At 43.4% G+C, this 27,023-nt stretch overlaps 1 protein-coding gene across 6 annotated transcripts in view; it reads left to right on the top strand.

The window, feature by feature from the left end:
* rerea (arginine-glutamic acid dipeptide (RE) repeats a) overlaps positions 1-14,590 on the top strand; it is a 127,264-nt gene extending 112,674 nt beyond the window's left edge. For 4 of the 6 annotated variants that reach the window (XM_030732813.1, XM_030732815.1, XM_030732814.1 and 1 more), the window contains 11 exons: positions 6,173-6,335; positions 6,452-6,544; positions 7,070-7,269; positions 7,459-7,620; positions 7,705-7,818; positions 7,919-9,297; positions 9,909-10,131; positions 10,229-10,949; positions 11,871-12,041; positions 12,154-12,334; positions 12,429-14,590. In XM_030732813.1, coding sequence (XP_030588673.1) covers positions 6,173-6,335; positions 6,452-6,544; positions 7,070-7,269; positions 7,459-7,620; positions 7,705-7,818; positions 7,919-9,297; positions 9,909-10,131; positions 10,229-10,949; positions 11,871-12,041; positions 12,154-12,334; positions 12,429-12,462 — 3,441 coding nt within the window. In that variant the 3' untranslated portion in view covers positions 12,463-14,590. The remainder of the gene's footprint in view (positions 1-6,172; positions 6,336-6,451; positions 6,545-7,069; positions 7,270-7,458; positions 7,621-7,704; positions 7,819-7,918; positions 9,298-9,908; positions 10,132-10,228; positions 10,950-11,870; positions 12,042-12,153; positions 12,335-12,428) is intronic. The other 2 variants (XM_030732816.1, XM_030732818.1) reach the window with 1 other exon arrangement.
* Positions 14,591-27,023: the final 12,433 nt, after the last annotated feature.

Here is a 27,023-nt window from a genome sequence, read left to right on the forward strand (position 1 = left end):
GCTCCCTGTGTAATTGAGTTCTTTGGTAGGCTTCATGTTGTGAAGGGGTTTTTTTTTTTGGGGGGGGGGGGGACTAGCTTATCAGCAGAACACGCAGGATCGACCCTCCAGCAAAAAAGGCACTGTTGCCATCCAATCTGCTTTCACTGGCAAAAGCGCTTACAGCAGGAAAAACACGAGTGCTGATTCTTCAGCATGTGCATCCCTGACCTGTGAAAGCCGAGCTTATTCAGTCATTCTCCGGCAGAAAGGCGCTGCGCAGCAGGGAATGGCTGTCTATTTAGCCGCCTTTCACATTCACCCTGCTCCACCAGCCAGCCAAGATCTTTTCACTATTCAATCTTCTTCGTCTTTGAGGCATCTCTGTGCTGTAGGTGTATTTTCAAATTCATTACATACTGTACATGTACCTTTAAATATTTGAGGTTGTAATTTAGTTTCACATGACGCAGACACAAATACGTATTTTTAGCAAAAGACAAAAAAAAAATCACTTGAAAGCTTCATTATATTTTTATGTAATTCAGGGATCACTTCAGAAAAGAGAAAAAAGTTTAATGACTTAAAGAATAGTTTTGTAGCTCCAGGCACTGATAGTTTCTATTTCTCTTTTCATAATGACGATGTTTTATCATTGGAAACTTGTAAAACTAGATTCTGGTGTCATATTGGCTGCATATGATATAAAAAGTGAGCTGAAGTTTCAAAGCATAAATTTCTGTCGTCTTTTTCATTTCAGTAACAGACATCAATATAAATGCTATTAATACCAAAAACATATTTTCACTTAACACATTAAATGGCCCTGAAGGACTCACAAGTGCACTCCTGGCCTTCTTAAGCACATAAGCATTTATAAAGTTACTGCCTCCAGTTACATTTATCGTGATGATGATGGAAAAGTTGAGCACGCTCCAGACGTTACGCTGTACAACCTGACATGGGCGACGAAGAATTGCAAGTCCAGGGGCCGAGCTCATATATAATTAAGCCGTGGTTTGATTTAGCTCAGAAATACTTCCCCTTTCACCTTACTGAAATGAATCAGGAAGCAGTCCTCCCTCCTCCGACTGTGGAAGAAACAGGAGGAGTGCAGGTTCATGCTGCAGTAATGGTTGTTTACACAGCTCGCTATCAGCCACCAGAACCTCAAAATGACATGCTCCCAGCACTCTCTGTTCCCCGACGGCCTTAAATTTTTAGCAGAGATTTTTATTTGCAGAGAGATTTTTAGGACGGGTTTGTAGTTGGATTCAGTGTTGATTGTCCATTGTTATCCACTGCTGGCTTTTTAAAAACATTTTTATTCCTCCATCTCGGCTCTCCTCTGCACTCGGCCCTCCCCCTCCTCAGCTCTCCCCAGTTCTCTCCTCCTTCCTCTGCTCTTGCCAGTAACGGCCTTAACCGTTTGGCTTCATGTCAAAGCAGAGGCCTTTTGTGGCTCTGTCACAAATCTGCCAGGAAAAACAGAAACCATCTGTTCGGGCCTGGGCCTGAGAGGAGATGAGGGTGTAAATACATGAGTTTAGCCCTCGCCCTCAGCCCTGCCCGTGTGCATACGACCACCAAGCTCACCCTCAACCAGTGCTCCCACCCACAATTACACTGTAGTCTAATGTGGTTAACCCTATTCAGTCAAAATCGAGCCCTCAGGAGGCATTTTGCTCTGTCACCTGCTAACTTCTGTTCCAAAAAATAATGCAGCAGTTGATGAAAATGTGATTTGTGTGAGGTTAAAATACAAGTCATGTATCTGTATACGCAATGTTTAATTTAAAGCAATACTTCAACAATAATTATGAAATGATTTTTTTTTAAAAAGAATTAATTCCAGTTGTAATGAACATTGCAGGACATAATCTTTATACTCCACATACATACCTTTATTTAGATGTCCATTTTTAAGTGTCAGGAATTGAAGGCCTGAGCGTCCTGATACGATGGTAAGCCCTTTCCTTGTTGGATAATCCACCGGCCAGAAAGCTCCTGCAGATGGAAGCAGCCTAAAAGGCCTAATAATACTGAGCTTATGTTGTCACTATCTCATGTTCTGCGAAGCGGTGGCAGCAGCAGCACACTGTGCCGCTCTGCAGTGATTTAGTGGACTGGGAGAAAATTATGCTGAGGGAGCCAGGGGACTATGTAGATTTGTCTTTCAGCTGTTTTGGCTGCAGGTTTCTTTAAATGGTTTATTTTACTGACATCTTAATTTTATGAAAAACAAAAAACTGGCAACTTCACTTGGAGGCATCGGTAGGTAAATACAAACCTGCTTCCTTAATGGCAAAACGTGGAGAAGAAATGCAAGGTAACTGGAGTTAAATTGTTGCTGTGGGGATATTTCGGCATGACAAAGTGGCTTTGATGCAGAAAAGTCCTCAGTTGGCCTGAGAGATGCGATTGTGAAGCTTCAGAGGACCTAAATCTGTCAGTCTCACTGTGACGCAAATTTATAGCACACAGCTTCTCAAGTGCAGTAATAGCATGTTCATATCCAGCCAACCAATATTATTTATAAAGCACTTTAAAAGAGCCGCAGCAGATACAAAGTGCTGTACTAAAATATTTTGTAAATGTAAAAATATTAACACAAAGAACCAGCAATTATTGAAAAATAAATAAATACATTATTATACATTAAAACAAGTAAGTAATGTCTCATGCTAGGTTGAAGGCCAAAGAGTATAAATGTGTTTTAAGATGAGTTTTAAAAATGGACGATGTAGGTGATTGTCTAAAGGCAATTCATTCCACCATCTAGGGGCAGCAATGAAAAATGCTCTGTCCCCTCTGAGCTTCTGCTTAGATCTCTGTATATGCAAGAGCATCTGGTCAGATGACCTAAGATCTCAGACAGGAGTGTAGGGACAAAGCAGTTGAGAAAGGTAAGGTGGAGCAAGGCCATTTAAGGATTTAAAACCAAATGCAAGAACCTTAAAATGGATTCTAAGGACAGGTGTAATATGCTGTTTTTTTACGCGTTCAGTCAAAAGATGTGCAGCAGCATTTTGAGCTAACTGGAGATGTGAAAGAGAAGATGGGCTAATTCCAACATGGAGTGCGTCACAGTAATCCAGCTGAGACATAATAAAGGCATGTGTCACTGTCTCTAGATGCTGCCTAGAAAGGATAGGTTTCACTTTCATCAACTGCCTTAAGTGAAAGAAGCTAGACTTCACTACTGCATCAATTTAACTATGCAAATGAAAGTCACTGTCCATTATAAAGCCCAAATTTGTAACTGTGGGCTTAACAAATCAACCTGGGGGGGCTCGCAGGTGCTACTGGGTCTAAGCATCAACACTTCAGTCTTTTTTTTTTCATTAAGATGTAGAAAATGTAAGCTTTAATCCAAGCTTTATGTTATCAAGAGAAGCCATCCTTCTGCTTTACTGGCACATAGATGTGGCTATCTTTAGCGTAGCAGTGAAAGGAGATTTCATGTTTTCTAAGAATGGATCCCAATGAAAGTAGAGTGCAAAAAGCAAGGGCCCTAAAATTGAGCCCTGTGGAATCCCACATATCAGAGCCAGCAAAACTGACAGGAATAGTTCTGCCTGCTAATAAGACTTGCGACGAATACCCACGAGATACTGTAAATAGGATATTAGGATATCGTGGTCAGTTGTATCAAAAGGAGCGGTTAGGTCAAGCAGAACAAGAACCACATAATCACCAGAATCGGATGCCAGGAGAATATTATTAAAGACCCTTAACAGTGCTGACTCTGTACTATGGAGGGTTTTAAATTGAAAAACCCCTGTGATATCACGCTTTTCCAAAAAAGAATTCAACTGAGTATAAACATAAAATATTTGGTTGTTTCTATAAACAACTCCTTACACATTCACCCTGTTGATTACAGTGCCTCACAATCCTTCCTTTTACTGCATTCATATTTAATATTTGTGAATATTACAGATAGAATTATATTGTAGTATTCCTTTTTAATGAAGGCCAAGCAGATATTTCAGATATAAATTTCCAGTGCAACATATTTACATTGAATTTGCTGAGTTGTGTTGCTCATTCTCCTCTTTTCATTTACATCAGGCTGCACCAGCTCATAACTACACCTGTTAATTCCCATTCAAAAGCCCAAGTTAATGTTTTCATTAGCCCCTGCCTAATGCAATGGTACTTGACACAGCGTAAGTGATGGAGAGGCAGGGTGACCTTTCCTTGTGTCTGCCAAGCTGTTGTTGAGGCCGTGTACTTGTCAGCCCGCAGCGAGGAGGCAGCGAGGCACTGCTGAGAACAGTCATTAAGCACAGAGCAAAGCCAGCGCTCGGCACCACTCGACACTTTTGATCTGCACATTTCAATTAGATTTCACATCAGGATGCCTGCCTTCTTTCAGTTAGCACCTGCGCCCTGCCTTCCCAACTGGCCGGCAGGTTGAAGAGGGAGGCGCACGAGAAAGGCCACAAAGTCCTGTTGCCGACTGAAACAGCTGCACACGGCAGCAACATAATATAGTTTTTAGGTGATATTATAATCAGTAACTTCTCTTTTTGTTCAGTGCTGAATCCATGTGTTTTTATCTTAAAGACCACGGCATGTGGAATCCATCCACTACTCGAGATAAACTCGTGCTGAAGCCTCCAGAAGCTGTTTGGTTTGCGACACTTCTCTGCTGGAGCAGCGTAGTGCCTTAATTTACCCTGAAATGTGAGAAGGTTTCATTGAGCTCAGGCACCCTCAGTAAATGTTCCCAGCACTGCTTTGCCTGATAAGGTGGAGTCCTGCAGCCTCTGGTAGATATGAATTTCCCCTAAGAGGCACATGAAGGGAGATCTTATTAAAGTGGCCTAAGCGCACTGAGTTGAGCGTTTTCTGCTAATCAAAGCAGTGATTCAGAAAGACTTAACTTATTTCTTAATGTCAGATACTAAAAATGACTTGTTGGAGGGATAAAGGAAAAACTCCTGGCTGGTCCCTGACCTGTGTTTTCTCACAGCCAGCAACAACTAGCCTCAAGTAGACTTGCTCTTTATGAGATAAGAAATATAAATAAAAGCTGCAATTACCTCTGTGTTTCCATTTATATCGGTCTGCTACAGTTCACTGGCTTTATTTTCTGTTTTTGTTAAAGGGGGTGGGAGAAAAAAAAAAGCTTTTCTCAGCCATTTATAAATGTTCACCATTTCATCAAATCACTTCCTCCTTTTATATGTTTTGGTACATTTTGATAGACGATATCAGGCTGTTGCTGAAAAGCTGTTAATGCATTTCAGAGAGCAATGGACTGACTAATTAATGTCAAGCTTCTCAGCTGAAGCAGAGAAGGAAAACAATCAATAGCCATTAAACCCTGGGAGCTTTGTTGAACAGCGGTTTAACAGACCTCAGACAGTGGATGGGTGCCCTCAGGGCTTTTGAGATTACAGGTGACTTACTGCTCACCCAGCAAACACACCACACCTTTGTGAATATGTTATGGAGTCAGTGGAAGATGACTAACCAGTGAGAGTTTACAGCGAGGCAGAAAAGGCGAAGCTTTACAAGAAACGACATAATTGCCACTGACTCTTGTTGCCAATTTTTAGGGCTTGTGTTTCATGAGTGTGGCCGGAAAGCCGTAGTTATTATGCACAGGCTGCCTCAGCAAAGTGCTTTCTGATCCATGATTGCATGTGTTAATGTTTCAGTTGGGTATTGATTTCCTGACGGCCTTTTGTACACTGGATTTATCCACCCCGCTCGCTGGCAAGCGCACCCCTCCGAATGTTTGATTAAAGTTCAATTGACTCTTCCAGTGAAGGGGCGAGGAGCCATTTCACTCCCTATTTGTAGCGCCAAAGCTCTGCCTGACATGTTCTTTTGTTCCCATTCAACCTCCTGCCACCCAGGCAGCCACCATTGCACTGATCCTAATATCCCTGCATTCAGTGAGCCTCCTCGCCTAATCCTGGGACAGACAGGGCCGCAGCACAAACATGCCCAGCCAGCTACAAATCCTGGCATGGACTGACCCACTCCATGGCCTTTTGCTGTGAAACGCTGCACCAACTACTAATGTGTATTCTCCACAGATTTCATTCCACCTAACTGCAGATATTTCACCTCTTTGCAATCAAAAGTGAATCCTCCTTCTCATTACAGATGCTTGTTTGTGTTCCTAAGATATAACTGCCCATTTTAACAGCATTTGTTTATCTTTTTCTTTCAGGGAGAGCTAATTACCTTCTACTACTATTGGAAGAAGACTCCCGAGGCGGCCAGTTGTCGAGCCCATCGTAGACACCGTCGTCAGCCCGTCTTCCGCCGCATCAAGACACGAACCGCCTCAACTCCCGTCAACACTCCCTCACGCCCACCCTCGAGCGAGTTCTGTACGTATATTTGACCTCTTCACTGGTGGCTGAGGGGGAGGGGAAGGCATGACCTGATACATGTTTGGTTGGTAAAGCAATTTATGTGCCATATTTTTCTTCCTCCTTCTCTCTAGTGGACCTCAGCTCAGCTAGTGAAGATGACTTTGACAGTGAAGACAGCGAACAGGAGCTAAAGGGCTACGCCTGCCGCCACTGCTTCACTACCAGTAAGACGCCACGTCTCTTTTTGCGCGCACGCCCGTCATACGGACTTGCTTGGCTATTCCTGTCCTGTCTTGGGATCAGTGTGAGCCCACACAACACTGTGCTGTGTGACAGATGGGCATCAGAGGATGTCAGGACTAATTTGATCAAATCAGACATGAACCCACAGCTCATTCACTCTCTCCATCTCATTATACTTCCCCTTTTTCCACACAGCTGGCTCCCATCTGAACACACTGACATTTCTGCCATCCAATAATCTAATAACTTTGGCTTTATAGTGTTAACCCATCTAGACCTTATTAGTAGATTACTGAGAATTTAAATAGTGTGTAAAACAGAGGATAGATCAAGCAATAATTTAGTTCATTTGTATTCTATTAAATGTTGAAGGAAGAAATCATTTTAAGATGGTGCCTGTACTCTTTAGTATTACGGCAGTTTGTCAGATCTTTTCTGTGTGATGTTTGTACCTCTCACCGCCTGTGAGACTGTGTTATTTCACAACTGTAAATGGCTTTCTTCAGCCTCCAAGGACTGGCACCACGGGGGCCGCGAGAACATCTTGCTGTGCACCGACTGCCGCATTCACTTCAAGAAGTACGGTGAGCTGCCCCCCATCGAGAAGCCCGTGGACCCTCCACCATTTATGTTCAAACCCGTCAAAGAGGAAGAGGATGGACTCAGCGGGAAGCATAGCATGAGGACCAGACGGAACCGAGGCTCGGTGCGCCAGCTATGCTTCTATTTTCACATTTAGGAACTGTATCCTCAGTGCTATCTCTGAAGCAATGCAGACCCAGATTACAAAGAAATAAGATCTTAATCTGAAACCAAATATGTTTATTTTTGTTTAAAGCCATTCTAAAGCTTGAAAGTTTAATTAGTTGTGCTAAATTTTTCCTTGTCCAAACAGATGTCGACGCTACGTAGTGGTCGTAAGAAGCAGACAGCCAGTCCTGATGGCCGAGCCTCACCTACCAACGAGGATTTGCGCTCTAGCGGACGCACTTCACCCAGCGCAGCCAGCACTGACAGCACTGATAGCAAGACAGACTCTATGAAGAAGCCCAGCAAAGTAAGTATAGCAGAGAGTAAATGAAACCCTGTTTTTCTTTGTACGAACCTCTGTAATCTATACTCTGCTGCTTTTGCTCTGCAGAAGATCAAAGAGGAGGCTCCTTCACCGATGAAGAGTGCCAAACGGCAAAGGGAGAAAGGCGCTTCAGACACAGAGGAGCCTGAGAGGGCCAACGCCAAAAAGTCCAAGACACAAGTGAGTCTGTGATCATTGCTCGTCTTATCCATACGTGTTTAAGAGGAGGTTGTGTAGTTGGTGTGCTGATGCGCTTCCTTTTCTCTCCTCTCTCTCACAGGAGCTGAGTCGGCCGGACTCGCCCTCAGAGTGCGAGGGGGAAGGGGAGGGAGAGGGCGAGAGCTCTGATGGGCGGAGCATCAATGAGGAGCTCAGTAGCGATCCTAAAGACATTGACCAGGACAACCGGAGCTCTTCCCCGAGCATCCCGAGCCCCCGTGACAACGAGAGCGACTCGGACTCCTCTGCCCAGCAGCAGCAGCTCCTGCAGAACCAGCATCCTCCAGTCATCCAGTGTCAACCAGGCACTTCAGCCACCTCTTCAGCACCCCCTCCGCCTACAACCTCAGCTCCCTCACTGCCGCCGCAGGTTTCCCCTGCTGCGGCCTCCAGCTCTCTACCTCCCCAGCCTCTGCCCCAGGCAGGCCCGTTGTCTCTTATCCAGTCAGGAGCATCCCTTCACCCTCAAAGGCTTCCATCTCCACATTCACCTATGACTCAGGCTCCGCCTCCTGGCCCCTCAGTTCCACCTCAGTCATTACCCAGCCCGCATCATGGACCCATGCCTCCCATGCCTCATCCATTGCAGCCAGGCCCCTCACACATGACTCACCCACTCTCCATCACCCCTCAGGGATTCCCTGTGGGTCAGTCTCAGGTCCCACCCCCGCCGGTCTCTGGCCAATCACAGCAGAGGGCTCACACACCTCCTTCTCAGTCACAGTCATCTTCTCAGAGTGGTGCCCAGCCTCCGAGAGAGCAGCCATTGCCCCCTGCACCAATATCAATGCCTCATATCAAGCCCCCACCGACTACACCCATCCCTCAGATTCCCAACCCACAGTCTCACAAACACTCACCCCACGTATCGGCACCTCCATTCCCTCAGATGCCTTCAAACCTGCCTCCACCTCCTGCACTCAAGCCCCTCAGCTCTTTATCCAACCATCATCCTCCATCAGCACATCCACCTCCCCTCCAGCTCATGCCTCAAGGCCAGCAGCTTCAGCCTCCCCCAGCCCAGCCTCCAGTTCTCACCCAGTCCCAGAGCCTCCCACCTTCAGCCAGCCACCAGCCTCCTCCAGCTCCTCCTCTGCCGCCCTCCGCAGCAGCCTCACATGCCACCGGGCCACCTCAGCAACCTTTCTCATCTCATCCTTTCAGTACAGTTCTACCTCCAACCGGCCCTCCCCCATCCTCATCAAACTCTATGCCTGGATTGCAGCCTCCATCTTCCTCAGCTCCATCCTCTTCCATCTCCATGCCACTCCCTGCCTCAGTCACCTGTGCTGGCCCGGGCCCAGCACTCCCACCTGTACACATCAAAGAGGAACCTCTTGACGAGTCAGAAGAGCCAGAGAGCCCACCACCCCCACAGAGAAGCCCCTCCCCAGAGCCTACAGTCGTCAATACGCCCAGCCACGCCAGCCAATCAGCACGGTACGCCTACTGACACGCTAAACAAACAGAATATCATACATCTGTAAAAGAGAAAAACATACACCTGCACAGGTGGCTGTTTATCAGTATTCTGCTTATTGTCTTACCAGGGGATGCTGGTTAGCTCTTGAATGCATCCAACAAAGAGTTTCCTTCAGGTTTTAAGTCTTTAATGTAGGCAACAAATCAAATGCCACAATTAGCCTCAGGCTCTGAGTAGCTGATGGGTTGGAATTATCAGAGATGGAAAACAGGGAGATTAATTACAGGGAGATGCAAGTGTATGAAGCGTCTGAATATGAGTACGTGTAGTTGCCTTCTCCTAAAGTGACTCTCAGACTGCCAATGAATAGCAATGAGGAGTTTATTATAGACTCAGCATGGCAGGAAAAGTGAACGCAGAGGAAGTTTTTGCTTTTGAAACATGGACTAATGTAAACTAATACAAGCTGTTTTCATCTAATGGGGAGTTATACTGGCATTCAATACACAAAATTTAACATTAATGTGATGATTGTACCCTTTTTGTCTGTTTCTTTAAAACAAATATTAATTTATGAACTTGAGCATCATTTTATGTTGTTTTTTGTGTGCGTCTGTGTTAATCACAGTTTCTACAAGCACCTGGACCGGGGTTACAACTCATGTGCTCGGACAGATTTCTACTTCACACCGCTGGCTTCATCTAAACTGGCCAAGAAGAGAGAGGAAGCTCTGGAGAAAGCCAAGAGGGAAGCAGAACAGAAAGCAAGGGAGGAAAAAGAAAGAGAGAGGGAAAGGGAAAAAGAGAGAGAAAGAGAGCGGGAACGAGAAAAGGAAGCTGAGAGAGCTGCGGTGAGTGATTTTTATTGCTCTTTCCCTTTTTGTTTTGCATTGGTTTTATTTCTAAAAAAAAAAAAAAAAACCAAATGTGATATTCCTCTCCTCACAGAAAGCCTCCAGTTCATCTCATGAAGGCAGAATGAACGAACCTCAGATGGCTGGCCCCGCCCACATGCGTCCACCTTTTGATGGTCCCCCCACTACTATTGCAGCTGTGCCTCCTTACATTGGTCCTGACACCCCTGCCCTACGCACCCTCAGCGAGTACGCCCGGCCCCACGTTATGTCCCCCACCAATCGAAACCACCCATTCTTTGTGTCGCTCAACCCTGCAGACCCTCTGCTGGCCTATCACATGCCTAGTCTCTACAACGCTGACCCGGCCATGCGGGAACGCGAGCTGCGAGAGCGGGAAATGCGTGAGAGAGAGATTCGCGAGAGGGAGCTGAGGGAAAGAATGAAACCCGGTTTTGAGGTCAAGCCTCCAGAAATGGAAACACTCCACCCTTCCACAAACCCCATGGAGCACTTTGCTCGCCATGGGGCCATCACGTTGCCCCCCATGGCCGGCCCTCACCCTTTCGCCTCCTTTCATCCCGGCCTGAACCCATTAGAACGTGAGCGACTAGCCCTTGCAGGGCCTCAGCTGCGTCCAGAAATGAGCTACCCAGAGAGGTTGGCTGCTGAGAGACTCCATGCAGAGAGGATGGCCACGGTGGCCAATGACCCCATCGCTCGTCTGCAGATGTTCAATGTCACGCCGCACCACCACCAGCACTCACATATTCACTCCCATCTGCACCTCCACCAGCAAGATCCCCTTCACCAAGGTAAACGAAAGCCCTGCTTGATTCATAAATGCATTTGTACCAATGAAATGACACCAGTAAATGAAAGTGATAAAAAAAAAAAACTGTATTTAGAGGCTTCAGGGTGTAACATACTCTGTTTTTAAATTTCACCAGAGATAACAACTTAAGAATGAACAGTTTATTTAAGAATATTTGAGGACCAAAAATAGAGCCTTGAGGCACACCAGGGATCAGCACCTGTTATTTAAACTGTTAACAATTTGAGCAAAATATCTTGAAATATATATTTTTTAGAATATTCTAACATAGTGTTAATTACTACATATTGAATAAATATAACAAATGCCAGTCCACTTTGAGATCAGTAGGCCGCATATATATTGCTATTTGCAGTGGTGTCATTTCTGTGGTTTAGTTATTGAGTTCTCCACTTGTCTGCATTTATTCTGAGGTTGTTTTGAAGAAAAATGTTTTTGACAAACTGATTACAGTGAAATACAGACGATTACAAGTATTCGAATCAGCATATGTCATGATACTGTACCTTTTTTAATATGCAGTAGATGTCATCAGTGAACTGCAGTATGAATCAAACTGTAATTTCTTACTTCTCTCCTCACATTAAAGAGTGAGCAAAGGGACTTCAGGGTTGACATTTTGATCATTGTTACTAGTTTTAGTTTCTTACTATATAACTTGAAGCTCCACGTCATGCCATCTTCTCTCTGCAGTGTAAAGCACTGACCGATGGGATGACAGGAAGTTATAGCCTCATTAAGTTTCTGACAGAGCCAGCAGATTATTTACAATGCATAAATATAGTAAAGTGGTCTCTGCACTCTTGAGGAGTAACATTACATTAAGCTGTGTGTATAATTAATGCCTGTAGCATGTTGTGCAATGAGTGTACCCTGAACCTAAGACTCTGACACCCAGAAGGTGGTGGTGAATGTCTTGTGTGTCCTCCAGGCTCCGGGGCCCACCCGCTGGCAGTAGATCCCCTGGCCGGACCTCACCTGGCTCGCTTCCCTTACCCACCCGGCGCCATCCCCAACCCTCTCCTGGGCCAGCCACCGCACGAACACGAGATGCTGCGACACCCAGTTTTCGGTAGGGTCTCGGCCAGCTTCAGTTCTCAATACCAGCAATAACGCGTCTGATCTATCAGTCTGAGCTCTGACAGGTTGCCTTATCAAATCTTTTGTGTTGGGTCTTCCTCCAGGTACTCCATACCCACGGGATCTACCAGCAGGCATTCCACCAACTATGTCAGCGGCCCACCAGCTGCAGGCCATGCACGCCCAGTCGGCCGAGCTCCAGAGGCTAGCCATGGAGCAGCAGTGGCTTCACGGACACCATCACATGCACGGAGGACCACTGCCAGGCCAGGAGGACTACTACAGGTAGAAACTGGATTACAACAATAATTAAAGAAACTGAGTCTGGTTGATTTTTGATTTTCCAAATGTTAAAACCCAATGTTCTTTGTGTTTTTAGCCGACTGAAGAAGGAGAGCGACAAGCAGCTGTAACAAGCCAAGGGAGGCAGCGACTGACAGATGCAGGACACAGGAAGTTGTTACAGAGCGGTCACACAGAGGCTCTTCGGGATCCTCTTAACACTTTTGTTTTTGACGAACAGAAAAAGCCAAGTGGATCGTCTGAGAATTCTCCTGAGATTTTGCTTTTGTTGTCTAGGACCTTTTTTATTTTTTTTTCTGTTTTTTTTTTGTTTTTTTTTTAATTATTATTATTTTTATTTTCCAAGACATTGACTTTCTTTGGTATATAGCCAGTAGTGACAACGTCCTCAAGACTCCTGCATGACAAGCTTCCCTGACGTTTTTTGTAGGTGCTAGAACAAGACACTGTGCTTATTAAAAAACAAACAAACAGAAAAAAAATGACAAGACCGGTCAGACCATTTATGGAAAAATAAGTGCTATCTTAAATTCAACCTTTATTTTAATACATTGTTGGAGGTTTTTCATAATTTTAAGAAAAGCTACAGCATGGCATTTTTGAGTCTGTAAATAGTATATATAAACATATAATTATTATTATAATTATTATTATTACTAGGTGTGGACTCCAAACCAAGTCGTTTCAACCTCCAATATAATTGTTTCAAAGCATTATCCCTTGTTTCAGAGGGGAGCACCATGGCATTATACGAGCAGTTTCTGAGCGTTGCGGTTCCGTTGTGACGTTCCTCTGACATCACTGTGTTTAGATTTAGCCACACATGCACTATGTAAACCATCAGCCTGTCACGCCCACCACCATCCATTCATCGCCTTCCAGACTCAGCGGGTTGAATTCAACATATGGAGTTTTGAATGATTTGAAACACTTGAAGAGGTGGCACGGTGATCACTGATGCTTCTGTGGAGTGCACACTGAGGGTGGAGGTTAGAAAGAGAAATTTAAAGAAAAAAAAGTTTGCACTGAAGGAGCATCCTCGAGCTCGGCTGGTTTTATCCTGTTGATTAAAATTAGTATTTAAGAACCAAATGAGCCCTCTGCTTATATGATTTTTATGGTTTGTTTTTGGGGTTTTTTTGAATATCTGGTCACCTGAAATGTATTTGGCTGAACTGAAGAAATTTGGAAAAAATTGCTTTGAGTTCTTGGACCTGAATTTTAAGTGTTCACTGTAACAGGAGCCTGACAGGATTGTTTTTGTTGTGTGAGTGAGTGGCTGTGAGTCGGTTCTAGTTTGTGTTCTGGCGTCGCCCCTTTTTCTTTCCTCCTCCCGTCATCGGTGTTTTTTGCAGGGCTCAAATCAGACTGAGTCATCCTCCAGCAAGGCTGTAATAATGTTCACTGTGACACTAGAGGGGGCCTGCCGACACTTGACCTCCAGGAGGCATAAGGTCGATGAGGTTTGTGCGTGCGTGTATTCCTCGATATTTTTGTACGCCTTGGTTCGTTAGGGAAACACACGGCCTCCTGGGCCTCAGAAGTGGTGTGTTTGTGTCTGCCACTGACTGTTACATGTAGTGTTGACCCGTCATACCAGAGCACATGAGCCCACATTTTTCTTTGTTTTTCTTTCTGTAGCCATGACACAAATTCTGCATTTATTCCATGCACTAAGACTGTTTGACTGTCATGGACTTTTTTTTTTTTTTTATAAATTGTATAATTTTATTTTAACCAATCAAAGAAACTGTACTTTGCATTTAAAAGCAACCATATCATCCCATGGAGCACTATCATTTACCACACTCACGCTGACTTTTTAAAAAGCTAAAAAGTCTCTGAAGCTCTGACAACAGCCTGTCCACGCTGTCTTTCCACCTCCCACCGATCCCTGTCTCTCCACAACGTACTCTTCTTCACCATCATCATTTCCTGACTATTCCCCTCGCCTTTTACTCCCTCTTTTTGTGTCTCCAAAACCTTTGATGTTAAGTGTTGTCAATGGTTTAGCTTCTTGTTTCAAAGCGGCAATAGCAGAATGTAAATTCTGACTGCTAAGATTTATATATATACTGGTATCTTGAAGCTTATTGTATATATGAGTAGTCACCATGGGATGACACAATGTAAACAAAAAGTAGAAATAATAAGAAAAATTGTGAGTCCTGTGTTCTCTCCATTTGAGTATTTTGTAATTTTTTTGAAAAATTTGTGGAATTAAAATAAACTAAGTTACACCACAACACGCGCCTGCCATCTTTTCTTCACGCCTCTTTTGCAGCTGCGCATCGCAGTAATCCTGTTTTAAGAGTGAACTATTTGGATTACTGCTCAGGAAGTAAGCAGGAAGTGCTTTTAATTTCGCTTTTATTTTTTTTTTAGTGTGTTATTGAAATGTAATTCTGCAGCTGAGCAGAGGGGATTGTTGCTCGGTCTGTTTCTACATTTGCTCCCAAATAAAGGATTTTTTTTTTCTTGACAGGTTTAAAAAAAAAAAGATTCCTACTTCTTACATTTCTTCACCCTTCCATTTTCTCAGCTTCACAAATGCTGAGCTTTAATAGATCACCCCAGCAGCAGGTAGTGAATCTCAGAGCTGAATATTGCGCTGCTATGGTATAATAACATCAAAGCCGGGCTAAGCCAGAAGGAACACCTACTCAGGCTGAGATGCCTTGCTATCAGCGGGGCAGGGCTGTCATTTCATCCTGTGTGTGGGGAGTGATAGACCGGCAATCTGTGATGGTGTGCCGCAGCGACGGGTGTCATTTTGAGAGGGAGCTATTATTCTGCTGCTGCTCTCTGAAATGATGCCCTGTCCTCGGGAAAATCGAGGTTCCTTGGATGCCGTATCCCGGGGCTGTCATGTGAGGAGGTGCTGCTTGTTGTTGTTGCCGGCTCGCTTCACCTCCCCATAAAACACAAGACGTCAGAGCCGAGCAGCACTGGCTGGTTGAATTATTCATCTCCTCCTCCTCCTCCACACCGGCGATGGAGCGACTGTGACTTGTGTCAGCTCAAATCCTTCTCATAATACTGTGTGTACCCCTCAGGCAGGCAGAGAGGGATACACGGGCTCGAAAAATTTGCTCTTTCTGTCTGAGCAGCAATATGTCTTGTGCTGTTCTTGCGCTGTTGTGTCTGTTGCAGCAGGTCGTGGACACAGAGCCTCCTCATCTTCTCCGTCCTCCTGTCTTTTTCTTTCGCTCCACTGGGCCTGCCTGCTGCAGAGTGTGATGCTCAGCGGCGGAGACGAGCCTACACGCTATTAGTGCGTTGAGTCGGAAAGTAGCTGGGTTCTTTCTTGCAGGTAGCTTTGCAGCAGCCCTGAAGCTGAGCAGGACTCTGTTTATCTGAAAATGAGCTGTGGCGACATCATAAAAAGCATCTCTGCTGCTGCTGGTTTTATTCCTCATCCACGAGCTGAAGTAGATGCACAAGAGACACGATGCTGAATATTTTCCACGTCTGTTATCCAGCCAAGCACCATCACTCTGTTAGTTTTATGTGAATGCTGTAGAAGTTCCTCATTCACATCTGGGCCAACATTCAGTCATTTCAAAAAAAAAAAAAACAGGCACCTGTACTTGTGTAGTTATGATTTAAAAAATAAATAAATTCAGCACAGCTGTAGGAATTTGCTGCATGCAAATAAAGGTAATTAAACGCATCTAAAATGCAAATGAGGTTGTCTCAAAGAGGCATATGTGCAATTTATTTTAAAAAAATGCGCCTCATCCCCACCTTTCAGCTATCTGAATATTTATATCAATGACACCGGCTGCATTTTAAAAGGAAAGGTTAAAGCAAGGTTTTCTGATAAAACTTCAGGATGATCACTAACACAGTTACGAGTTTGTTTTACTGTGAAGTTCATATAAAGTTTCCACACAGAAACCTGTCTGCACTGCTACTTTGATTGATTTCTTTTATTCTAAAATATTCCTGCAGTTCAGAAACTGATTTAAAAAAAAAAGAAAAGGAAACAGGAGCCACCTTTTTACATCTCATTTCAGTTTGCCATCTTTTTCCAGTTTCATCATTGAATGTTCCCAAGCGACAAAAAGCTTTAGCCCTATTTTTGTTTATCGGATTCTGTCAGTACTTTTAATTTGGATCAAATTTAATGTTTGGGCAGAGTGGCGGTGCAGTGGTTAGCGCTGTCGCCTCACAGCAAGAAGGTCCACCAGCTGGCCGAGGCCTTTCTGTTTGCCGTTTGCACGTTCTCCCCGTGCCTGCATGGGTTCCTCCCACAGTGCTTGTTGGGTTACTTGGTGATTCTAAATTAGGCATGAATGGTTGTCTGTTGGCCCTTTCATGGACTGCTGGGACACGCTCCATCCCCACTATGAAAACTGATGGATGGATAGATAGATAATTGGATACTTTATAATAAGCCAGGTCCCCGCTTTAATTTGAGTAGGTTTACACCAAAGTGCAAGACTTTTTTTTTTTTAACCATTAGTGGTCTTCAGCCCCAAGTGTAGCTTCTCTGGGGAGATCAGGACTCTGACTGGATGGGAATATCTCATCCTCTGAAGTCGAAAAGCTCTTTGTTTGCTTCAGTGGTTGTTTGATTCTAAATGATGAAATGCTATCCAATTAATTTTGATGTATCTTTTCTAAATTGAAGCCCCACGTTACTCCTGCAAGCTGTAAAATCATCAATAAACCCTTCCACTAGCAGAACCACAACCTTGAGCTGGCAGATGAGGTCCAAGCAGTCCTTTTTTACCCCCCCTCCGCTATCATTTTGATAAAAGGTGTTTTCTCATCAGTCACTAGAACGTTGTTCCACAGACCCTTTTTGGACTCTTCGCTTGCACGGTCAGCTCTCTTCTCCTCATGCTGACAGAGAACTCCACCTCAGCTCGGAGCCATGTGGGAGCACTTTGTGCCTGAACTAACACTGAAATGAGACACAGCTGCCCAAGAAACACGAAGGACCCAAGTGTCAAATTACTTCAGCTCACTTGCCATTTTGGCACTGTGTAAACATCAGTGTGAGATTAATCTATCTTTTATTTAACACTGAATAAAGTAACACGCAGGGCTGGAAATAGAAAGGTGTTACTGTGCATATACCTATGGTCTACTTTGATTTTTTTTTTAACCTTTCCCAGCTTCTGCTTGACCAACCACCAAAGAAACAGTAATATAGAGCTGTGTTCAGAAGTTTATATCCACTCATCATGGGCACGAATTTCATGGTAATTTTGTGTTTTTAATGATTTCTTTTAACTGTTCTTTTTCAGGGTGTAATGATTTATACAGCACGCATCTTTAATGAGTTTAACAAGAATTGGGTGTACAAGTTTTAATTTTAAGTTTGATTTTCTCTCATCTACTCAGGGTCAAATATACACATACACTCATTTAAATCTTTTGGTAAGTGATGCTGAAGGTTCTATAATGCCTGTTAACTTGACAAGGCCAAGGCCTATTAACTTCTCATTAGTGATCGGGATTGACTCCAACTGGTAGTTTCTCTTTGCCAACATAAAAAGGAGCGCTGGATTGCCTGCCATGAACTGGAAACTGCTGGAATACCAACATCGCTGTCCACAGTGAAACCAGTTTAACATCACCATGGACTGAGAGGGTGCTGACCAGGAAAGAAGCTCCTGCTCCAGAATCCACGCCTTCCAGTTCGAATGAAGTTTGCAGCTGCCCACATGGACGAGCCAAATGCCTTTTGGAGAAAGGTTTGATGGTCAGACGAGGCAAAGGTTGAGCTATTTGGCCACAAAGACAAGAGGTAAAGGTTCAAACCTGAGAACACCGAACCAACTGTCAAGCATGATGGCAGCATCATGCTCTGGGTCTGTTTTGCCAGCAGTGGTACTGGTTCATTGTACAAAGTAGATGGAATAAAGGAGGACTACCTCCAAATTCTTCAACTTCACCTCACATCAACAGGAAGAAGTTTGAAACTTGGACACAGTTGGGTGTTCCAACAGGATAATGATCCCAAACACACATCAAAACTGGTTTTGGAATGAATAAAACAGGCTAACATTAAACTTCTGGAATGGGCTTCCCAAAGCCCCGACCTCAACCCTGACTATGTTGACTATGCTTAAAAGCCAAGGTCAATTTGAATGACCTCTATGAACTCTGCTAAGGAGAGTGGTCAGATATCCAGCCAGAATTATACCAGAAGCTTGCTGATGGATACCAAACACATCTGGTCGAGGTGCAACTTGCTAACGGACATTTAACCAAATATTAGTAGTGATGCACGTACATATTTGAGCCTGCATGTATACTTTTGATCCTGATTAGAAAAAAAAATCCCAAATAAATTCAAACTAGTGCACCAAATTCTTGTTTTTTAAAATCATTAAAGATGTATGCTCTACAATCATTCCACCCTGGCAGCTCAAAGAAATCATCAAACCCCCCAAATAACCATGACATTCATGCCCATAATGAGTTTATATGAACTTCTGACCACAACCTTATCAATAATTATCCAGGCAGGCAGAGAGCATGCTGAATAGAGAGTACTGTACTTTAGATGTTTCAAGTGTATTCTGAATCTAATATACTATACTTTTATTCAAAGGCAACATTTTAAATCCAGAACTTTTACTTGTTTCCTACATTCGCTCTGGGAAATGATCAGGGTGTTTCTTCCATTGCTGCTTTAGACTTCCACAGCTCGCTTTTTGCAACTTTAGTGCCGTCACTTTTCACATTAAAAATTCATATGATCCTCTTATAACAAGCCTGTGTTCCTTGTTATGTCCACTTAGAGCACCATATAATTTATGATAAGAAGAAAGGAACTGTTCTGCATGATCCCAGGAGGATCCTGCAGGCCTGCATACCACAGCATGATAACCCCTGTCCTTTGTTAAGAGCTTGCTGCCATTTTGACCAACTTTAATGTTCATTCCCTGCGTGTGTGTGTGTGTGTGTGTGTGTGTGTGTGTGTGTGTGTGTGTGTGTGTGTGTGTGTGTGTGTGTGTGTGTGTGTGTGTGTGTGTGTGTGTTTATCTCTGAGTGTCTGTTTGTGTTGCTGCCTGCTGTGTGTTTGAGGCTCAGGCTGCAGCTCCCATGCTTCTAATGATATCCTGCTCTCACATTCCTGTCATAGCCGATCTGGATTCCCCCCTTGTCTGCACCAGTGGATCAGCCCAGTTCAGCCACTGGCCCGGCTCGTGCATTCCTCACTCGGCCCCAACACACACACACACAGATAAACGCCCTCAGCAGGCCTCCGCTGACGCCTACTACAAACCTCACACACACACACTGCCTCTCGTTCTTCCACACTAGTTCTCCCGTCTGTCTCTATTGTGTTGAGTTTTATTTCAAGGGAACAGCCTGCAGCCAAAGTCGTAGGAACTCTTTGTTCAATAAAGCGTGCCAGGTTTGGGTCCTTGTTGGCAGAAGAGAGACAACGTTAAGCTCACATGCTAGACTTCCAGGCTCCTCTTTAATGTGTTGTCATAAAGCATGCAGCTGGCACAGACTTAACGTTCAGTGGGACTCGGGGCTTCTGCAGCCCACTGAGCCCTGGGTATTGCCCTTCCAACTGTCCCTGTACATGTTTCTTACTGCGGTGTCTGTACACTGTCAGAGTCACAGAGACCTGACATTTCAACTGCTTCAGAGCAAAGCATTTCACTTCACCATTCACCCAGTGGAAAAATCTGGGGAAATAAGAAGACTGCCGGGACTGCAGTCTACCAAAAAATGTCCTCTACTGTCATCTTGGACTAGTGGGACAGTGCAGGGGATATTGGTTCTTCTGGCAGTGCACTCTGTCAAATGTATTTTTCAGATGAAAATAAAGACTTCAGGCTGTGATCTGATTTACTTCTCCTCTGCTTAAAGGGCAGAGAAACCCAGAGTGAATTTAAGAAACAGCCTGCATACGGCCATGTGGCTAACCCTAACCCTTTTAATGGGTTTCAAAACCCTGAATAACTCATAAACAGATTTGTTTTAATCTAGCATTTGTTAAAAAAATAATTTAGTCTTTAAACCAGAACATATGTAATAAATCCCAAACTCCTTTGATTCTGTGCAGGAGCAGCAGGTTACTATAGCAGTGCCTCTTTATGAACTGATTCTGCTATTGTTGCTCTAAGTGTATTGTAAGGTAGAGACCCTACAATAATTACAGAGAAAACCCAACAATATAAATGTCCCTGGGAAATAAAAACTCCCCTTTAACAGGAAGAAACCTCCAGCAGAACCAGGCTCAGTGATTAATAATAACTAATGATCAAACGCAGAGTGGGGTATAAACAGAGTGAAAAGAGGTGAATGAAAAAGAAACACTCAGTGCATCATGGGAACCCCCCCCCCAGCAGCCTAGACCTATTGCAGTGTAAATAAGGGGTGGTTCAGGGTCACCTGATCCAGCCCTAACTATAAGCTTCATCAAAAAGGAAGGTTTTAAGCCTAATCTTAAAAATAGAGAGGGTGTCTGTCTCCCAAATGCAAAATGGGAGCTGAAGAGGGGCCTGAAAGCTGAAGCCTCTGCCTCCCATTCTACACTTAAGTATCCTACTAACCACAATTAAGCCAGCAGTCTGAGAGCAAAGTGCTCTATTGGGGTAATACAGTACTATGAGGGCTTAAAAATGGGGCCTGATTAGTCAAGACCTTGTGTGTGAGGAGAAGGATTTTAAATTCAATTTTGGATTTAACAGGGAGCCAATGAAGAGAAGCCAATATGGGAGAAATCTGCTCTCTCTTTCTAGTCCCTCTCAGTACTCTAGCTGCAGCATTTTGGATCAGCTGAAGGCTTTTCAGGGAGCTTTTAGGACAGCCTGAGAATAATGAATTACAATAGTCCAGCCCAGAAGTAATAAATGCATGAATTAGCTTTTCAGCATCACTCTGAGAAAGGATGTTTCTAATTTTGGAAATATTGCACGAATACAAAAAAGCGGTCCTACATATTTATATAATATGTTCACTGAAGGACAAATCCTGGTCAAAAATGACTCCAAGATTTCTCAGTGTTACTGGAGGCCAAAGTAATGCCATCCAGAGTAAGTATCTGGTTAGACACCATGTTTCTAAGGTTTGTAGGGCCGAGTACAAGAACTTCAGTTTTATCTGAATTTAGAAGCAGGAAATTAGAGGTCATCCAGGCCTTTATGTCTTTAAGACATTCCTGCAGTTTAAATACTTGGTGAGTGGCTTCATGGATAGATAAAGCTGGGTATCATCTGCATAGCAATGAAAACATATGCTATGCTTTTTAATAATACTGCCTAGGGTAAGCATGTATAGTGTAAATAGAATTGGTCCCAGCACAGAACCCTGTGGAACTCCATAATGTGTGAAGAAGACTCCCCACTGACATTAACAAATTAATGCCACAAGGCACACACAGTTATGCTATTAAACAAACAAACAAAAAAGAAAATACAAAGTAAAGATGGTGGAGGATAACAAAACTGATCTTATATTCTTAAAGTACTGTTCAAAAGTAATTTCTTTATATTTTGATAGGAAAATTGAAAATAGGTGCAGCAATTTATATAAATGTGCATGGAAATATAGCATAGAACAGTTTGTACAATTCTAAAAGCTTGAAAGTGAATATTTGGTGTGACCATCTTTATTCTATAACACAGTCTGAACTCTCTGAGGCAGCTTTCTTCTAATTATTTTTAAAGTAGTCTTCATGAATAGTTCTCCAGGCTTCTGGAAGGACATTCAAAGCTCTTCTTTGGCTGCCTTTTGTTCTGTTCTCTGCCAGTATGATCCCACACTGCTTCAATAATGTTGAGGTTTGAACTCTGGGGAGGCCAATCCATGACCGCTCGTGTCCCATTGTTTGGTTTTCTATTCAGGTATGCTTTTACTGCCTTGGCAGTGTGTTTGGGATCAATCTCATGCTGAAAAATGAAGCTGTGCCAATCAGATGCTTTCCAGATGGTATTGCATGGTGGATCAAAATGGTACTTTGATGGTACTTTTCTATATTCATAATTCCATCAATTTTGACAAGATCTCCAACAGCACTGGCTGAAATGCAGCCCCAAACCATGACAGAGCCTCCACCATGTTTTACAAATGGTTGTTAACAAAATTTGGATTCATCACTCCAAAAAGTCCCGATGCCACTGATTTTCAGTCTAGTTTTTGTGTAATTTGTTATACCTCAGCCTTTGCTTCCTGTTTCCCTTTCTTAAAAATGGCTTCTTGACAGCCACTATTCTGATTAGGCTTCATTGAACAGTAAACAGATCATCTCTCAGGTACTGTGTCAGGTATTTTTTGAAGACATGACTTTCAGATATTGTTAATCTGCTTTAGACAGTTATTTTTAGGCCTGACACTTCTCCTTTTGTCCTCCACTTGTAGAGTTCCTCAAATTTTTCCTCAACTAAAGAAACAGGAACAAAGTAACAACATGCCTAAAGATACAATTTTAAATTGTAGGAAGGACTGGACTGAAAATGAGTGAAAAAGCAGCCAATGTCCAAAGAAACACTTTGAAAGCTCTTCAGAAAGCCTGGAGAACTACTCTTCAAGACCACTTTAAAGTTTACAATAAAGTGTGGCTCTGTGGAAGCAAAATATATAGAAATGACACAAAAATGCATTCTATCCATTTCAGAGTAAAATCAGAGTTTGTAAATCAGAATTAACACCAGAATAAATCTAATAATCAGTGACAGGAAGCCAACAGTATGGTCAGATATGGGTCACATGCAATCCTCTTTATCAGGTTTATTGACTTTATTCAACTTCCTGCCATCAGAGCGGATGCAGCCCAGAGTGTTAAGGTTTGTCAAACTATTTTTAACCTAGTTTTCATGAGCACAACACGTGGACGTATCACACTGTCCCATGAGCTTCCTGTTTTTTTTTACGTTTTGAACAACAGCCTCTCTGATATCTCAGGCAGCCAGCTACTAGTGCCCCATTAACATTAGATCAAAATGTCAGTCTGCTGCTAACATAGCTTTGGATGTGTGGTAAATATGATGTTTGGAAATATGCATATGTGTGACAAATTAAAAGAAAATGTCTTATCAAAATGCTGGAGTTTGATTTGGTGACTGTAGTTGAAATCTGCAGACTGTGAAGGCCAAAGTTTCACATAATTTTTATGCTCCTTAAAATCAGTCAGTGCCTTGTAGGTGAGGGTATTCATCCTGAAAAGGACCGCTCCTATCTGGATGGAAATATTCCATCATAGGATACAGACGATCACTCCGAGCGACTTTGAATTTTCATTTTTCCTCACCTTTAAGGGGACAGGTGGACCCAAACCATGTTGCCAAAACAATCTGTCTCCCATCTTTAAACTTGAGCTCTTTGAATAGAGTGTGAAATAAAACTGAAGGCCAGTCTCTGCCTTGTTCTTATTGCTGTGTTTTAATCTCAAATTCAGATGTCTAAAGCAGAATGTGTGTCAGTCTGCAGATAACACACTGTTACAGTAAGCTTTAACCTTATAAAGTCCCGCCCACGTGTTTGCACTAAAATTTGCTGCCTTGACCTTCAGATGATGGCTTAACTATACTAACAGGCAAACTGTACCTCCTTTCAGCCCCGGGTTCAGTAGAGCTTTCCTTTGCAAAGACTTAAAATGATGAAGGTCACGGCATCGCTTTACCAAGATGAGCTAAATGTCTTCTAATACTAAAGTTTATGATGTAAGTAAATTAGACACTACATGTGAAATCTAAGCAGTGTTGTGTTTGCACCATTACTGAAATATAAGTCAGGATGCGCAGTAATAATTCTTGTTATTTGAGTGTGCTGTTAATAGATGCTGCAGTCTCATTATGCACTGAACAAAAAAAAACTGGAGAAGTTGCTTGCAGAGCGAAAAGGAAAGCAAACTGTGGCTGGTGCTCCAGGAATGTGACCTGCCCTGGGACTACAGATGCAAATTAGCAGTTTTGCTATAATCTGGCATGTTTACAGCTTATATTTTTGGGTATATTAATGCCTATTAACATTTTGTGTCCCTGTTAAAGGGAGAAAGAAAGAAAGCATATCTGAAAACCAAACAAAGACAATAATTTGGTTTGCTGTGCATCACAGATGTTTAGACAAATCTAATAATTAACAGAATTTGCTGAAGGTGGACTTCTGCGTTCAGAGTTGACCAGCTCAGTTAACCAGCTACTGAAATATGTTCTCTGCAATGTGGAGGAGCTTTACTGTCCAACAAAGCTTGTGCCTGGCTCACACATAAAAGGTGCTTATTGACAGCATTTTCTCCTTGTAGCCTGAGCAGGGGAGCAACACCACGCTCCCCTAAAGGAATGCTTATTATTGTCATTATTGTCTGCTGTGCTGAGCTTGCTGTATGATGATCTCAGTCTAGATACATACTCCCCATTCCCATTAGGGCTGTAACCAACGATTATTTTTTTTCCAACAACAAAAAACTGTAAAAGATTTTGTTTCTAGTGGAGAAAAGAGCAAAGCTGCAAATCCTCACTGAAACCAGTGTATGTCCAGCACTTCCTAAATTGAATCAAAAATGTGTTTTATTCTGCACAGCAGATGTGATTGGGAGATCAGGTGTCTCTATCATTAACTGACTGATCTAACATGCTATAGAGCTGCTTCACAAAGTCTCCCATTATGCAGACAGCTCATGCTCGACCCTGGCCTGTCATGCTTGCTGTGGTGGCTTTATAAAGCCTGCCTGTCTATGGGTAGCAACAGCACCAAAGCTAAATAAATCACAGGCAGTAAATGGCTTCTACTCCTTAGCAATTTCCTCAGCTATCATCAGTCTGTGGGCCAGGACTGATAGTATGCTGTCAGTCGCCTGCTACCACAAAGAAGCCCAATACTGCTTTTTTCCTGTGGTGTGGCAACTGGTTAGCCTCACCTCCTGTTGTTCTAAGGACTATAACTAGAAGGGGAAGGGGGTCTTGGGGCCAAACAGGGGCTCTGAGGTGCAACTGGGGCTACCAAACTGTGGCTTGGGGACAAGGAGCACCCTGACCTTGTGTTTGTGTTGTAGTCGGTCCTGTGATAGATGGCGTTGCCAGTGATTTCACCCGCCGCGCCTTGGGGCTGTCCACTTGCCCTGACATAGATGGATTGGCCTTTGTTTTTTACTTCACCTCTGCTGTGTAATTAATCTTCAGTGCGAGTCTGTGGAAGAGACTGCTCGGCCACTGTGGGCTGCTGGCAGATAAACTCACCGGTGGGTGGGCAGAGGCGGCTTTCAAGGCCCCGAGGACAAGCACCACCTAGGAGATGAAAAAAAAAGAAAGAAAAAAGAAAAGAAGAAGATGTTTAAATGCATGCTGCCCCAGGCCTCCTCGCTCACCTTGGCTATCAAAAGAAGAGGCGGCGAGCACAATATTTGTCCCTGCTCCAGAATACAATTTATCTTGGATGAAAATAGCATCTCTGGGAAGATTCAGCAGTAATAGACCATCTCCAGCACCACTGCCATCATATATTTTACACCAAGGCCTGGTTTCTCTCTCCGCACATTGCCTTACCCGCACCACACGTTTTCTGCTCCATTTCACAAGATAATAAGACTGTGGGCTGAAATGTCTTAAAGCAAATGGACATATCTGTGCTACTATTTTTTATGCTCTGTTTGAATGTGTAAGTCAAAAGGCTGCGAAGTATCCCCATTACACTGGTAAAGGTTGGTTTAACGAGGGCTGCGGGCATAACGCTGCTTTTTAGGCCTAATTATGAAGAAAATAAAATAACATAGAATCTAAATCATCTATTTTTCTCCCTTACTCTTACACAAAGCATCTCCTAAAATTGCAGCATTATATATTTATGATTGGTTACATTATAGCTTGTATAAATGGATAATTTGTCCATTTGTAGGCTGGGATGGTTGTTCTTACCACAGATTACTAGAGTTTAATATTTGACTTGATCACACTATAATATGAGCACTAAGGGGTCAGCCTGCTATATTCATAACTGTGTTTAAAACAAATGCGTGCAGATATTTATGCCATAAGTGTAATAGCAGAAACGGTTGATATCTCTATATTGACACGAATGAAAATGGCATCTTTTTAAATGTTGTGATCCAGGCGGTGTTTGTGATTTGAGTGTAAAATCCTCCTTTGGGTGAAGTAGTGGGCTGCTAATCACAGGATGTGGTTAATCCCTTGGCTGTGGAGCTTTTCACCAGCGGAGAGCAGCGAGGTTATGGACAAGCTGAAGCCCCCTCGAGATGGAGGTGTGAACCAAATCCAGGCAAATCACTGAGCCTCGAAATGAGCCATAGAGAGACAAAATAGAAGAGCTATACTGTCCCCCTTTGTGTGTGTGTGTGTGTGTGTGTGTGCGTGTGTGAAAGGGAGGTCTTCATAAAGCCGTTTTTAATACTGTGCAGAGGGACAGGTCAATTTAATGAGGTGATGCGAAGCCTGGAAATGAATAGTGTTGTGATATCCTGCAGCACAGCAAATAGAAGCACTGGGAGCCATTGAGCTCCGGAGCCTGAGGCACAGCACTGCAGAGCAAACAGGCAGTGTTAGTTCACTAAATGATGCGGAATGGATGCCGGATAATCACCACACTGCTCATAAATTCTCCTTTAAAGGCACCTTGTAGAGCAGACTGAGTGCATCCTCTTTATTTAGCTTTACTTCAGATCACATGATCCAAGCATATGACAGAAACGACGCTGTAATAATCAGGATTAAAGTGAATCTAATGAACAGATATAGCA

The sequence above is a fragment of the Archocentrus centrarchus genome, chromosome 7 (assembly GCF_007364275.1).
Source record: "Archocentrus centrarchus isolate MPI-CPG fArcCen1 chromosome 7, fArcCen1, whole genome shotgun sequence".
In the NCBI taxonomy this organism is placed as follows: Eukaryota; Metazoa; Chordata; class Actinopteri; order Cichliformes; family Cichlidae; genus Archocentrus; species Archocentrus centrarchus.